The sequence below is a fragment of the Coenobita brevimanus genome, chromosome 33 (assembly GCF_032717465.1).
Source record: "Coenobita brevimanus isolate Jiangsu-jjx chromosome 33, ASM3271746v2, whole genome shotgun sequence".
Lineage (NCBI taxonomy): Eukaryota > Metazoa > Arthropoda > Malacostraca > Decapoda > Coenobitidae > Coenobita > Coenobita brevimanus.
The window spans coordinates 39,908,722-39,925,956 of record NC_136986.1 but is presented as its reverse complement, the minus strand read 5'-3'; the positions used below and the strand labels follow the sequence as shown (position 1 = coordinate 39,925,956).

General features: G+C 40.9%; 1 protein-coding gene across 3 annotated transcripts in view; it reads right to left on the bottom strand.

The window, feature by feature from the left end:
• LOC145395737 (ATP synthase mitochondrial F1 complex assembly factor 1) overlaps positions 1-17,235 on the bottom strand; it is a 47,114-nt gene that overhangs the window by 21,064 nt on the left and 8,815 nt on the right. Inside the window, exons 5-8 of one of the 3 annotated variants that reach the window (XR_013896665.1) lie at positions 13,205-13,300; positions 7,712-7,819; positions 5,290-5,487; positions 2,102-2,165 (exon numbers count right to left, since the gene is read on the bottom strand). Coding sequence is in view for 2 of the 3 variants with exons in the window: in XM_080269273.1 (XP_080125399.1) it covers positions 5,296-5,487; positions 7,712-7,819; positions 13,205-13,300 (396 nt within the window). In the remaining variant the exon portion in view is untranslated. Of the gene's footprint in view, positions 1-2,101; positions 2,166-5,267; positions 5,488-7,711; positions 7,820-13,204; positions 13,301-17,235 lie in introns of those variants that run through there. The other 2 variants (XM_080269273.1, XM_080269272.1) reach the window with 2 other exon arrangements.

Genomic DNA, 17,235 nt, shown 5'->3' with positions numbered 1-17,235 from the left:
TAACAACGAAACTAATAAATAGTTTTCACAGTTCTAACATACAGAATACCATTTGGTTTATCATTCACTGTATATCTGAAGGTAGCACTACATCAAATGGAACTGATCATTAGAGCATAAAATTTACCTCTATCTATCTATCTATAACCAAATACCTTTATCCTGTAAAGCGTGGCCACAAACATATCACCCTCATGTTGCCCTATCCCCTGCCATTTCGCTGCCCTCCCCCCAACTTACACCCCCCTCTCTCATATAAAATCTTATAGATGTATTATTAAAACCGAGACCTCAGAGGCAAGCCCCATGATCGATGCAAACAGTAAAACACATGACAAGGATACGCACAATACTAAATCCCACCAACACGTGTAAATTTATGATGTAACACCCTATACACAAAATAAAAGCTGTAAATACCCAGAAATAAGTAAAAAAAAAATCCCAACACTACACATAAGGCCTCAAAAAACATTCATAACACTGCACTTCACAAACACATACACAAACACTCTGCCACCACAGTCATCTAAAGCCTACGGTCAAACAGCATCCTGAGAGAGAGAGAGAGAAAGAAAGAGAGAGAGAGAGAGATGGATGAAGTAAGTGGAACAAGGAATGGTATGACATGCAATGAACGGATGAAACAAAGTGAAACAGAGTAGACCAGATTGAGAGAGAGAGAGAGAGATTCACTTAGCCATACTACACTATGCCCATTATTCTCACCTGCTCCAGAATCAACACAAAATAGAACTCATAAACAAACCATTACACCCACACCACAATACAACTCTCCACACCACAACACACCTCACTATCATAACACAGACAGGCTTTCAACAAGAGATCTCTGGGAATGGCTGGCTAAAATGTCTGGCTTCCTGCAGTCCACCTGATCCACATCCACACAAATCCGGGACCAAGTAAACAGTAAGATGAAACCTGTAATACACCGTGCATGCAAAGAAACGTCAAATCCTTAGAGATTACCCAACCTTTCCCGATTGCAATCTTCACTCATTCATTATGCAAGGTGAATGATATTTTAACTGGAAAGAGGTGTAATGAATAAAATAAAAAGGGGAGGGGGGATAAAATTATTAGGAAAATGAAGGTAACAGGAAACTATGCTGGACTGAGGTACACCAACACAGGAAAGACTGTGAAAAAAAGTGTAAAGATATATGGGATGCTAGTGGAAGAATGCTGAAAAATGGAAGGGATACATGGACTAGAAGGAAATGTGGTAATATTTAGAAAAATTAATGAATGTGAATGAAAACAGCAAAACAAAGGTAAATATGACTGGATCTGGCTAAGCACAGAGCGAATCCATCATACACTTAATCGTCATCATCATTATCCAATCCTTTCTGCACCACCAGCAGCACAGGGCAGCAGGGCTACACTACTTAACCATGACATACAAGGCAAGGGCAACAACTCACTTGGCCCTGAGTGGAATTTTACGAGTCATCAGAGTGGTATTATTTGATCAGTAACCCCAAACATCCTCTGGACTTTAGCTCTTGTAGTCTAGAACCACTTCCAGTACTGCCCCTTAACCCACTAGCCTAACAAGTGTCCATTTGTTGGCCATATGATTACCATCCAAAGTAGTAAACCAATTCCTGGGTTTGTGGAAATCATCTGGCTTGTCATTCAATGTAGAGTCGCCTCAAGGTAGTACTAAACGAAATATGGGGAAGATGGGCAACCCAACTTACCATAACCATTTCACACAAAATCTTATATTAACATGGAGTGTAATGATAAAAGGAATGAGTCATATACCGGTAATATACCCTTATATTAAACTACTTCATGAGGAAATCTGGAACTATAATCAATACTCTTCTATTAAACTGAATAATAAGAAAACAGGAAAAATCACTGTCATCATCATCATCATCATCATCATAATCCCAACCCTTTTCCCAGCTACAAGTGCAGCGAGACTAATGAGGAACTACAATCACATAATACAGCCTTACCTGAAAACATTTTTTGAGGAAATTCAAAACTACTATCACATTATAAAATGTATTATTATGTGCATAAATACAGGTATATACAGGAAATGTCAACAATAACGTACCTGGTGTGTTTAACTATGGACAGGACCCACACCATATTTCTGTACAGCCTGGGCATAGCCATTCCTAGTCAATGAAAAAGCACAATTAATTTATATCTAGATTTATGAGATGACAACAATGAGTCTCTAAGTGGTATGCTTAAACCTTAAATAAAACATGAAATATAAGATCCCAATTTCTGACAATAATATTAGATTCATGTGACAACGATGAAAAACCTTCCGCGTTCTTATTTCACAGCCAACCACACACCATAATGTGGGATACAGGCCAATCACACTATAGTTCATTCACTTCAATGTGGCTCAGGTTTTCATTGTTTTGTAACTTGCTTCACATAGATCAGTGACAGAAAAATACAGTGCTATGGCTTTACATCCTTTCCATGAAAATTCTTCATGACTAAGATCATATTCTAGTGTTCATCTCTCGTTACTGATCAGCTTTCAAGACAGAGATGAAAATTTTAAGTCACATTAAAGTAAACAGAGTGTAATAACCACATGCTTTCCATAAATGACCACCAAATATTAGGGATTTGCATTCCACTTCTCAATTTCAGGCTTATGCATACTGCCCTAAGCACTCAAGTCAACAAGAAAGCAAGAATGACTAAAACTTTTGCCACCAAACAACACTGCAAAATGAATCTAACATCTTGTCACTTTGCACTGCCTACTGAAAGTCAGCTCAGAGTGTGATAGAATGGTCACGGCACTTGATATAACTAAATACAGATTTAACTTGTGATGTAGCAGAATAAAAGACAAATTCACTAAGTTCTGGAGGCAAATAAACCTTGGCTCTCTGAGATTAAGTTCATCCACATCCATCCAGCCACCATTCCATCCTTGTATACCTCATCAGGAGCACTGGGGCTTCAGACTAGGCTACTCAGTCCTAATATTTATGACACGAGTGACCTGCCTCACACAACCTAGTGACATTATGTGAGCAACAAATTTCAACCACTCCTTGGATGTAAACCCTTATGGACCCCAGCAAACTGGAGTGCCGTAACCCACTAGATCAATGTGCATCTATCTATCTATCTATTGCCAGACGCCTCGATCCCGTTTGGGGTGGCCACAAATAAATCACCTCCACGTCGCTCTGTCCCCCGCCATTTCACTGCCCTGCTCCCAACTCACATCCCCCTCTCTCATATACCTCTCCACTCCATCCCTCCATCTCATCCTCGGCCTCCCCCTCCCTCTTCCCCCCTCCACCTCACTCACATACACTCTTTTCATCAGTCTTTCACCCTCAATCCTCTCCACATGGCCAAACCACCTCAGTGTGTTCCTCATAATGCTTCCTATCACATCCACATCCACATCCACAGCACAACACTCCTTTATATCCTCATTCGTCAGCCAGTCTCTCCATGTGACTCCACAAGCTCCTCTTAAATAACTCATTTCCACTGCTCTCACTCTTGATTTGTGTCCTTCCAACAACGTCCAAGCTTCACTTCCATATGTTAGAGTTGGCATCACAATACTGTCATGTAGTAACTTTTTCACTTCCATGCTCACTCCCCTGTTTCTTATCACTGCTTTCAAAGAACCAGCAACCTTTCTTCCCTGCTGTACCCTTTCAAGCACTTCATCCTCCAAACCTCCATCCTTACTTATCACACTACCCATGTACTTAAACATACTCACATTTTCCAACTCCTCACCATCCAACCTCGCTGTACATTCACTGACTTCACCTCTCTCAAAGACCATCACTTTACTCTTCCCTACATTCACCTTTAGATTCCGTTTCTTACACACTCCCAAACTCATCCACCAAACCTTGCAGCTCACCTTCGTCTTCACTCAATGTGTAATTTGGTTATACTCATATTGTTACAATCAGATGTAGCAAATGGTTTCTAGTGTACAGTAAAATTACTTGGCTTAATACTCAATGCAGATAAAAGTGAAGGGAGCACTACACAGGGTGAGTGGATGGTGGGCATCTTCAGTGACCATAATACTGAAGCAACAGATGGCGTGGTAGTGAGCAAATCCAGAGTTAGCAGTGAGTGTACAGGTAGCAGTAGTTTGCATATCTGGTTTGTCTGACATCCAACAAACAGCAATAGTAAGGTGGTCATTCTCTAGTTTTTGCCATTCTCTGCATACTTCTTTTTATTTATTTTCTGGAATGCCACCATCAAGTGAAGAGATCTACAATACACAGGGTAGCATGGTCCAGGGTCTCTCGATGTAAATATAAAGCAATCTGAACCTCCTCTATTTTGTAAAGGAGATTAGGGTTGGGATGTTAATGAAGGTAAATATCAAACAATATTTTCATGTTTTAGTTTCTTCAGTATCAAAACGTACACTGCTATATGCCAAGTTCATACTGAGTAGCGTACTGTAACCCAAAATCATAAGTTAAACTGTTCATCTGTGTGTTCTTTAATTTTTAGACTTGCCCACAAATGTACTGCCATCAGCAGGTTGTGTCATCTGCTGGGTATCTACAGTACTTCTCACTGGCCTGTATGCTCACTGGTTAAAGAGATACCCAAATATCCCTCCCTTACCTCCATATTTCTGTGTCTGGCATGTTTGAATGGTCTTGTATGTTATTTATGCAATGTGTGCCTACAAGAAAAGAAAAAAGTATAAAAGTATAAAGAACATATACTTGAATTCTTAGGTGCAATATATACAATAAATTATCATGGAAGGGGTGCTGGAAAGCCTCCAAACCTAACAAGAATACAAGTCCTGACATTCTGTCACTACATGATGTTATTATGGCCCCAGGCTCACTTGAACATGAACCCAGTGGAGATTGAAATTGAGCTTTTCCTGCAGTCCACCATCCTTCTTTTAGGGGAGTAGGGAGGGAGATGAGGGACATTTGTGTAACTAAGCAGTGGGGCCACCCTGTTATATCAGTGCCACCTGATCACACTCCTCTCCAGCAGCCACTATAGAACAAGTAAGCTAGATACAATACAGAGCTGAAAAGGGATGCCTTCCAATGGAGGCATCCAAGGACCCATGAGAAGGACCTGCCCAGATGCATAGGGATCCCTCAACTACCCCCAACCTCCCAAAATGAGAATGGTGGACTGCAGCATTGGTTTCCTGCAGTCCACTGGATTCACAGCCGGAAAAGCCTTGGGCTGCAACTGCTACCCTTACCATTTACAGTAAAGGGAATGAGATATGTGTACCTTATATTATGATTCTGTTTTGCTTGCCCCTTTTGAGAGAGCCGAAAGGTCAAGTTGCTCCAGCTGCTGTATGAGGTCGGTGTGTTTGAAGAGGTCTGGTGATATGTGGAACCTCTCAAGCAGCTTGGTCTTCCCAGCATCAGATCCAGAATAGTAGAGCTGCAACTGGTTCACGAGAAACTGTGCTTCAGGGGCATTCTGTGGAGGGGAAGAGGGACATTATGGTAAAGTCTCATCTCTCTTGAAGCTATACATGAAAGGTATTCTCTGGAGAGGAAGAAAGAACATTGCAGTAAGGCCTCAACCCTGTACAAACTGTGCTTCAAAAGGCATTATGTGAAAAGGAAGGAGCATTATGGTTAGATTTCATCCCCCAAGAAACTGAGCATCAAAAGCATTCTGAGATGACAAAGAGGGGACACTGTGGTAAGGTCTCAATCTTATAACGCTGTCCTTCAAACGCATTATTTAGAGAGGAAGAGGGGCATAATGACAACAATCTGATCCTCACAATATTTCTAACAAGGATGGTAAGCTAATGAAATACAAGCAACTTCATCTCACCACAATCAACCCCAGAGTAGTATATTTGCTACTGATACACCAAAAACTATGATTCAAAGGCACTCTGTGGAGAAGAACACGAGACCTTACAGAACTACAGTCTCACTTCTTTTTATCTAATTAGGGATGGTATGTCAATGGAAAAATGAAATGGTCAGAGTATGGGAATGATAGTACAGTAACCTCTCAAATAACGCGTGGGTTAGGTTCCTGGAGAGGTTGTTAGTTAAAAACGCGTTTTTTAAACATAATTTTCCCATAGGAAACAATGGTAATATTGGGGGTTACGTTCCTGGGCTCTGGGAAAGTCTACCCATTTGAGGAGTTATGCTACTCTAAACTTAAAAGCAACAATATTAATTTGAAGGAAAATCCATGTACAAAACAAAAACAGTATAGCTGGGGAGAAATAAACAACATCTGAGCCGTAGTTGGGCCGAAGCGTTGTTTACTTCTCCCAAAATACATACTGTTTTCATTTTTTACGTGGATTCTCTTTCAATTCTGCTTCATTCATGGCATTGTGAAAGTTCCTCAACATTATTAATGCATTAGTACGTCATAAAAACACTACAGTAAAAGCAACATTTTCATTACAGTAAGTAGGTCACAAACAATAACAACACAGCCTCACTTCATCTATGCATCACTCGTCGTCTGCTGCTGTCCCTCCTTACCCCTCTACCCCACCTCCCACCGCTCCCCACCCTAAATTTGTTGTCCCTCCTCGCTCTGCTGTCCTTCCTCTTCCTCTGACTCCCGTGCTACTGGTTATGAATATAACTCCCTTAAGTTTTCTGTCTTCTTCATAGGGAACTGCTCTATCTTGGTCTGAGTGGTTTTCTTCTTTCTGTTCTGCAGCATCAAGATGTAACAATTTAGATCTACCATCACTTTCCTGGCCAAAATTTTGTCCAAAAATGAGCCAAATTGCTCAGAATAGGGCAAAACTTCATTTTCAAATATTATAGTTTGAATAAAACAAGTTTAAGCAACAGACAAATAAAAAATTGTATTTATGCATAAACTGCCACACGTGGTCTATCAGCTCGGGACTGTCCAAGACCTGCGCGGCTAATTTGAAACCATCATGTACTGTACGTGTAAAGTCGCGTTAAATCAAGAAACCCTTGTTAGTTAAACATATCTCCTTTAATATTTGCTTGTGTTAAAACGAAAATGCATTTTTTAAACTCGTGTTAGTTGAGAGGTAACTGTATAAACTAAAATTGTATAGCCAGACATGCAATCCAGATACTTAAGTTCAACCATGCATTATCTGGGAGTTCAAAATGCCGTCATGTCACAACTCCACCACTATCCTTTAAGTTTAGTTGCTGAGAAATGGAACTTGCTCAGTGTTAGGGGTGATGAGTGAGGGTGTACAAAGTGGAAAAGTTGCCAACCTTATATATGCGTCTGTTACAGTGATTCTGATGACATGCTTGGAATACTGTGCAAATAAATAAAAAATAAACTAAGCGAGAGATATCAAAGTTGGCAACCTGAAAAATACTAAGGCAAATGATGAAAACAAAAGAAAAGGATAAAAAATGATGATAAGGAAATACATACAGAAGCCAAAATGCACCATCAACATCATCATCATCCTGACACGAACTCTCACTATAAAATAAGATGCCCCCAAACAATTGCAGACTATGTAATTTAATTTAGTGTTCTAGACATAATAACAGCAAAGGCCAAAGCATCACAACAACAAGTATAGGGGTAAAGTAAAAAATACAAAAGCTCGAAACTCCACACACTATGAAATAACAACCAACAGAGAATGCCTTATTACAAAGAAGACAAAACAATACGGGACTTCATGAAAATTACATACAACAATACTCACAATGATGTTCTTGTCGTACTCTCCATGCATGAGGATGATGCTGCGTTCATCCCTCAGGTCTGGGTAGTGGACTAGGGTCAAACACTCCGGCGCATCTTCCTTGTATGCCTGTCACACAAGAAGTGCAATAATAACATCAATAATCCATCACCCAATTCTTGTTTGTCCAATAATAACACGGTAATAATAATACTAATACTAATAATAATAATAATAATAATAACAACAACAACAATACAGTAACAATATAATAATAACTTGATTTTCAATCTCATCTTAAATGTCAGGACTAACTTAACTAGCCGCAGGCTCCTACACTCCTCACTGGGCAACATTGGATTGGATGAATGGATGAAATTCCTCAACGAACATATTTATTAACAGTAAGATTAGGTGCATGATGACAATAAAAATAAAAAAATAAAAAAAATAAAAAAATCTTAATCTAGTGACAGAGAACACCTAAAACACAATCAGTATTTTGGACCTAAGTATGAAGGCATTGGTTTACCAATGTCCATGACTTTATTCAAAAAACAAACTTCTTCCTAATCAAATAAACAAATTTTCTAAAAATCATATTGTCTACAGCAAAGATCCACAAAGGCCTCTCCTGGTTATGTAGCACTACCAGTCTCTTCAATGAATCATGGACATTATCTGAAGTTTGTTTAAAGTGGCCACACAGTATTAAGCACACAGGGCACTGCATATCCCCTGATTAGTATGAAAAACTTATAGACATGGGATCTTTTGTGTTGAGTGCACATTCTCCCATATTCCTGTAAATTTCGTCACAAAATATAGCTTTTTAACTGATTCCAAACTTGATCTTATTTTTTGGGAAATATTATCTTTTAAGAAGTTCAGTTAGGTTAGGTTATTTAATAATACTGTAAATCCTCGTTTTTCTCTACTTGGATGTTCCGCCAAAACCTCGCGAACCGTAAAACGTTCAAGTGTGAAGTTAAGAATCAATGGGAAAAATTGAGGAGCATTCCGGTAGGACGCGTACCTACCCTATCAGAAAGTACTATAACACCAAACAGGCCCTACCCAAAATTAAATGAAGAGTGTTTGGTAGTCCTAAAACTGCATAATACAATAAACGTACCTGAAAAGACATTAAAACTGTTATAAAGAGCTGCAACACCAAAAATCCTTACTAGCAATAACGTGAAAACTGGCTTGAGTGGCAAGTGAAGGTGTGTTGAGAGTGGATGGGCTGGTTCCCGATGTCACTAACCAAGGAAAAGCTGCCACTTTTCACCAGATTATTTAATTTTTGACATCAATGTAGGACAACTAAACCCCTCAGTGTATGTGCCCTCTTTGTCACTAAAGGGAAGGGAGAAATTATAACAACATTATTTTACTCACTGCTGCAAGGAAGAGAGGCTGTAATAGAATAAAAAATTGGTGGACTGAGTCTACCATCTATGTATTGGGACAGTTATTAATCTTTCCTTCCTTAAATATTGATAAGCTTTATTTTACATCCATTTCAAGTATTCGTCCATCAAAACTAAAACAAATAGTGTTACAATAAACATGTAACGATCTTTGTTAAGAAATAGTAGCACGACACGGCTGAAGATCGTACGTTACGATTATAAACAAAAACAAATTCACATCTGTCTACTGCAACGCTGGACCTGCTGTGTATTCACAATACGGCTGAAGATCGTGTTACGATCATAAACAATAACAAATTCACGTGTGTCTACTGCCCCCCTTGACCTGCTGTATAAAGATCATGGAAAACTGATGCATAGAAAAATGGACAGTCCCTAGCCTGTGCATCAGTACGCATCATCTGCTGAGTGTCAGCTGCCTGCTGGGAGCATCGAACTGTGGAGAAATTCTCAAATTGTGAAACAACTCAGAAACTTTTCTTGCGCGAAAAACGAGGCGTCGAAGTAAAATGCATCCAAATACGAGGATTTACTGTAATTATAATAATAACTTCAATAATACACACATACAAACATCTGATAATAATATCAGATACTATCATCATCATCATCTGGACCTCCTTACCCACCCTTGGGCAGGGTGAGGATCCTAGGGCAGGTAATAAAAAATTATATTTAAATATAACATTCATCTCCTTGCTTCATACGTAAATAAATACAGCTATGGTGGATAATGGATGCATGCCACCCTCAAACCATGTTCCTTTCTTGACAGAAATCCACTTATTACAGCCGCATTTAGAGCAGCACCACTGAGCAGATCCACCATGAATGCTTATGTTCACTGAATGCTTTTGGTGGCATAACTTATATTTTACACCTTTTATGTTTATACCTAAATATTAATTAACTAACATAATTATTATCATTAATAAACCAAACCTAACCTAACCCAACTCAGAAAAAAAATAATTTCTCCTAAAAAATAAGTTCAAATTTGGAGACAGGGTGGAAGTGAAGTTAGTAGGGGAGTGAAAGATAAAAATGGTAGATTACTAGTGGAGAAGGGAGAAAAAGTGAGAAGATGGAGAGAACATTGGAAGGAATTGTTGAACATAGAGGATGGAAGTAATGCGACAATAAGTGGCTGGGGAATGGCTGGGAGAAGGAGGGAGGTGAGAAGACAGGAAGAAATCAGTAGGATAGAAGTTGTGAAAGCAATGAAGAAAGTTAAATCGGAGAAAGCCCCTGGAATTGATGCAGTGTGTGGTGAAATGCTGAAGCATGGGGGAGAGATAGTAGTAGAATGGATGTGGAAGATGTGCAGATTGGCCTGGGAGGAAGGTAGAGTCCTGGAGGATTGGAAGTCAGGTATAATTATTCCCTTGTACAAAGGAAAAGGGGAAAAAGAAGTGTGTGGTAATCATAGGGGCATTTGTCTTCTTTGTATAATAGGAAAAGTGTATGGTAGGATACTTATTGACAGAGTTAGAGAAAGAACAGAGAAATTAGTTCGAGAAGAACAGGGAAGCTTTAGGAAGGGAAGAGGTTGTGCAGATCAGATATTCATTCTAAGATCTTTAGTGGAAAAGTTTCTAGAGAAGGGAAAGAAGTTGGATGCGGCTTTCATGGATTTGGAGAACGCATATGACAGGGTGGATAGACAAGGATTGTGGAAAGTATTAAGAATACATGGAGTAGATGGGAAGTTGTTGAATGCTGTGAAGAGTATGTACGATGGTGCGAAGGCTGCAGTGCATGTGGATGGTGAACTAAGTGAATTTTTCTCTTTGAAAGTTGGGTTGAAACAGGGATGTGTCATGTCTCCATGGTTGTTCAATCTGTACATGGATGGGGTAATAAAAGAGGTACAAGGTAGGGTAGTGGATGTTGGAGTGGCCCTGGTGAGAGACGATAGTGTTTGGAAACTCCCTGTACTGTTGTTTGCAGATGATACTGTGTTGTTGAGTGAAGATGAAGGGGAGCTGCAAGGCTTGGTGGATGAGTTTGGAAGAGTGTGTAAGAAACGGAATCTAAAGGTGAATGTAGGGAAGAGTAAAGTGATGGTCTTTGAGAGAGGTGAAGTCAGTGAATGTACAGCAAGGTTGGATGGTGAGGAATTGGAAAATGTGAGTACGTTTAAGTACTTGGGTAGTGTGATGAGTAAGGATGGAGGTTTGGAGGGTGAAGTGCATGAAAGGGTACAGCAGGGAAGAAAGGTTGCTGGTTCTTTGAAAGCAGTGATAAGAAACAGGGAAGTGAGCATGGAAGTGAAAAAGTTACTACATGACAGTACTGTGATACCAACCCTAACGTATGGAAGTGAAGCTTGGACGTTGTTGGAAGGACACAAGTCAAGAGTGAGAGCAGTGGAAATGAGTTATTTAAGAGGAGTCTGTGGAGTCACATGGAGAAACGGGCTGACAAATGAGGATACAAAGGAGCGTTGTGGCGTGGATGTGGATGTGACAGGAAGCGTTATGAGGAACACACTGAGGTGGTTTGGCCATGTGGAGAGGATGGAGGGTGAAAGACTGACGAAGAGAGTGTATGTGAGTGAGGTGGAGGGGGGGAGAGGGAGGGGGAGGCCAAGGATGAGATGGAGGGAGGGGGAGGCCAAGGATGAGATGGAGGGAGGGGGAGGCCAAGGATGAGATGGAGGGAGGGGGTAGAGAGGTATATGAGAGAGGGGGGTGTGAATTGGGAGCAGGGCAGTGAAATGGCGGGGGACAGGGCGACTTGGAGGCGATTTGTTTGTGGCCACCCCAAACGGGATTGAGGCGTCTAGCAATAGATAGATAGATAGATAGTGACGAAATTTACATAAAAATGGGAGAACGAGCATCAAACACTAAAGATCCTGGACCTGTTTCTGAGACACACAGACATACAGGTATTTGAAGTTTGTTTAAAGTTACCACATGATATTACGCACAAAGGACACTGCACTTCCTCTGACTGATATGAAAAACTTGTGGACCTGCTTCTACCATACAGTTTGCCTTCTGATAATATTGCTGCTGAGATCTTGGTGTCTGGGTTCCCACATAAATGACTGAAATGGCAAACTCTGACTGGGTTCATGGATAAACTGTTCCGTTTGGCTGCCAGTACATGGTGATATGAATGTCTTTACAATTATACAGGAATCCCCTTAAGATGGACTAATGTGTTTGTATGTGTGGGGGAGGGGGGAGGACTCTACCCTTGCAAACTGTCCATCATATAGCAAAGTTATCCTATGGCACCAGAATTTATAAGATTATTTGTATTTGTGGTAGGTGGGGGCACTCACCATCCACTCACTTGATGTAGTGCTGCTCTCAGGTGTCTGCCCTTTCCTCTCCTCCATCCTTCTTTCCATCCATCCTCTTCTGTCTTTCTTTCCTTCATTCTTTCCTTGTCCTTCTGCCTACAGGTGACTTTACACTCCCTCTTGTCTTTCTTTCCTTCATTCTTTCCTCTTCCTTCTGCCTATGGGTGACTCTACACTGAGTGACAAGCCAAATGGTTTCCTGTACACAAGGAAACCATTTACTACACTAGGTGGTAACCATGTAACCAAATTTTGGCTCCTGGTGGTTTAGTGGATAATAAAGGTGCTCCAATCGGATTGAGCCGGTGAAGGTTTATATCCAAGGGATGGTTGAGGTTTATTGTTTACGTAATGCCACTCAGGAATGAGTGAGGCTGGTCACTCATCTTAAATGCCAGGACCAACTTTTCTAGCCCCGGGCTCCTACAGCCCTCATGGGGCAATGTAGGATTAGATGATGGATGGATGGATGGCATATCAACCTACTTTTGTTCCATCAGCAACAAATGACAGGGAAACTAAACAAACAGTGGTAAGGTTCTGGCCTATGTTTACGCCTTGCTTAGGGCTATGTTTACTTAAGTTACAAATCTCTGTCTCACTTTATGTCTATCTTGAAGGAGCCAGCCTTGAATGGGTTTTACAATTCATCCTACTCAACTTGTTCTTGCTATTTCTAAGTGATTTTATTCAACTTGGGAAAGATTTTTTAAACTGAGAGAGTTAGAAAGAGCTTTCCTTATCCCTTCTACCAACACTCACCTGGTAGTTGATAAGAGGTGTGAAGTGAGCCTCATGACCCGAAAACTGAACCACAACGAACTCGTACCCCTTGTCTCGAGGCAAGGGAAGTAAAAACTGGCAAAAAAAAAAAAATCATCATCATCATCACCATCATCAACAACAACCTGACCTCCTTTCCCACCTAAAGATGGGATGAGGCAGGGTCCAGAGAGCAAGTAAAAACCTGACAAAATAGTGCCCAGCTAAATGGGTTACACCTGTGGTCATTAACCTATTGTAGACTTCGGGACACATTTACCAATGTTAATATTGTGGAGGGTGAAAAAAAAAAAAAAATGCATTTTTTTTCATTCATTCATTCATCATCCAATCCTACATTACCTGATGAGGAGCGTAGGAGACCGGGGCTAGGCAAGTTGGTCCTGACATTAAAGATGAGAATGACCAGCCTCACTCATCCCTGAGTGGCATTATGTGGGCAATAAACCCCAACCACCCCTTGGATATAAGCCTGCACAGGCTCAATCCAATTGGAGCGCCTTAATTGCCCACTAAACCACCAGGCGCCACAATTTGGTTATATGGTTACCACCCAGTGTAGTAAATGGTTTCCTGGTGCACAGGAAACCATTTAGCTTGTTATTCAGTGTAGAGTCACCCACAGGCTGAAGGAAGGGGAAAGAATGATGGAAAGAAAGACAGAAGAGGATGAAAGGAAAGAAGGATGGAGGAGAGGAAAGGGCAGACACCCAAGAGCAGGACTACATCGAGTGAGTGGATGGTGACTGCCCCCACCTACCACAATACATGTACTGTATATATATATATATATATATATATACAGTAGGCTCGCACAGAACACGAGAGATTGGGCGGTCCACGACCTCGAGCACTGGGAATTCATGCACTGGGAATACATAATCCTATGGGAATAATTACATATGGGCGGTACCCCCTCATACCTGGACATTTTTTGGCCCTTAGAGACATAATAAAGGTCCAATTTTTCAGACACTGTACTACAGATATAGCTACAATAACAAAAATATGGGTAGTCACCTTAACAACAGTAGACAACAGGCCTGATGGATTTAAACAACAAGAGTTCTGAGTCGCGGCAACGCACTTACAGTGCCCCCGCCACCACCCCGGCTGCACCACGCTTGTTTAAGGGTTGCCAATGTTGTATTATTCCAGGTTTTGACGAAGAAATTTACTGCCTGTTGAATGTTACATTTCTTCCAGAATGCAGTAACAGTCATTATGGTGGGGGTTGCAGGTATGCCAGGTGAAGCAGGTGAGTCAGGTGGGGCTGTGAAGGTGGAGAGGGAGGCGGCTGGTGAGTCAGGTGGGGCAGTGGAGGACGGCGGTGGGTGAGTCAGGGGAGGTGGTGAGGGGAGGATCCTCCCTCTCCTCCTCGCTACTGCTCACATTTTCGGCAATTTCCTTCATCTCTTCTTGCTTGTTTGTTTCATTCCTCATCTTGTTATGGACGTATTGGCAGTATAACAACTTGGTATTCACGAAATAAACATCATTATTATAGAAACTGGGTATCTATTCTAACTCACTGTTATTGCCGAAAATGATATTATTGACGCTGTTATTGGCGATATCTTATTGTAGACTCCTCTTGAGCACCTTCCCCATGAGCCTCTAGGTCACTATTGGCGTGTTGTGTAGGGGGGGGGGGTCGCGTACTGATGGAAAATGGCATTTTTAAGCCACTTCTACCTCGTGTTTTGTGGGGTAAACTCGCGCATTCAAGGATTCTCGTTATGATTTTTGGTCACTCGCGCACAATGCGATTCGCGCACTGTGATGTCGCGCACTGGGTGAGCCTACTGTATATATATATATATATATATATATATATATATATATATATATATATATATATATATATATATATACAGTATATATATATATATATATATATATATATATATATATATATAGTAGGATCTCACCAATAACAACTTTGACATTAACATTTTTGGCAATAACGTTAAGTTAGAACAGATACCCAGTTTCTATAATAACGTTTGGTTTCACATGAATAACGGTTATTTCACAAATGCCAAGTTGTTATACTACAAATATGTCCATAAGAAGATAAGGAATGAAACAGACAAGAAGAAGAGGTGAAGGAAACTGCCGAAAATGTGAGCAGTAGTGAGAAGGAGATGGAAGATCCTCCCCTCACCACCTCCCGTGACACGCCCGCCACCATCCACTCCACCTCCACTGCCCCACCTGACTCACCAGCTGCTTCCCCCTCCATCTCCACAGCCCCACCTGACTCATCTTCTTCACCTGGCATACCTGCAACCCCAACATAATGACTGTTGCTGCATTCTGGAAGAAATATAACATTTGCCAGGCCATAAATTTCTTCGTCAAAGCCCGGAATAATACAACAATGGCAACCGTTAAACAAGCATGGTCGGCACTCCTCCCACAACTCAAGTCTGTTGAGAAGGAGAGAGAGCAGCTATCAGAATAAATAACTAATGACTGGACTTGTAAATCTGATTTCAATAAAATGCCAGAAACAGTATCATGACTGAATGAATGCCCGCCATCAGTCACTCATCACTCGCTTTCTTTCACAATGCCAGTCAGCTGAGAAAGAACAAAGAGAGGGGTTGAGTAGATGATGACACTGGGGACCTTCCTGAAGATTTTGACTTTGTGGGGTTTGATGATCTGTTGACAGAAGTAGGTGACCCTGGCACAAGAGGCAGGAGTGGGGACGAGGCCAGTGAGGGGTCAGGGGGTACGCTGCAGTAGCCTCCATGCACAGGCCTCGAAACAATCATCACACCAAACACCTTATTAACTCGTTGAAGGTGAGTTTTATATTACTCATGACAATTTAACTATCTGTCTATCTATCTATTGCCAGATGCCATAATCCCGTAAGGGGTGGCCATCTGACTTTGAGTTATTTGTTTTACGGGGAGCGGCACAAACCCTCCATCAACCCACTTGATGACATGTAGGGAGCACGTATGATTTGGTTATATGGTTACCACCCAGCGTTGTAAATGGTTTCTTGGCTTACAGGAAACCATTTGGCTTGTCACTCAATGTAAAGCCACCTGTAAAGGAAAGAAAAGCAATAAGAAGTGACAGGAAAGATGGGAGAAATAGGAAGAGAGGAGGACAGGCACAGAAAAAGAATGATAAAGGCTAAGGAAGAAGTAGGCAGCACTACATCAAGTGAGTGGATGATGGTCGCCACCACCTACAATTTAACAACTAATCTTATTATTTCAGAAAAAAAAGAAGTGATAGGAGAGCTGCATAGGAAAAATGGGTAAAGGTCGTGGGGTGGTGGCACCAATAAACACATTACTGTATACATGTATCTTTATGTCACACAAATAACGTTTTTGCTAATAACAGCATCTTTCTGGCATCAAGCAGACGTTATTGGTGAGATCCTACTGTATATCTCATCATCATCATCCGGACCTCCTTTCCCACCCTAGGGCATATACATACAATTATATAACTGTGAAAGAATGACAAATACAGTATATCACAAGTTTCCAAGGCACCCTGCAGGCTCCTTAATAATGCTACTTGACTACCACTACAGTTTGAGGACAACTGGGTTTCTCTCTCATTGCTGACCATTTAAAACCCCAAGGAATCCTGATGCCACCTCACAGGCATATGCACTGACTACTGCTTTCACATTACCAATCAACCAATACATGGAAATAAAACAGAAATAACACACACACACACACACACACACACACACACACACACACACACACACACACACACACACACACTGTTCAGGGGCATGATGGGAGCAGATAAAATTAATAGAAAAGATCTGTTTGTAGGGGATGGGAGAGTGACAAGAGGACACAGAATGAAACTGAAAAAGCCAAGTTGCTTGAAGGATATCAAGAAATATAATTTTCGTTATAGATGCACAGACCTGTGGAATAGCCTGGACAAAGAAATCGTCCAGTCTAAAAACTTAAACGAGTTCAAAGCAAAATTTGAGCTATAGAGAAAAAGAAGAG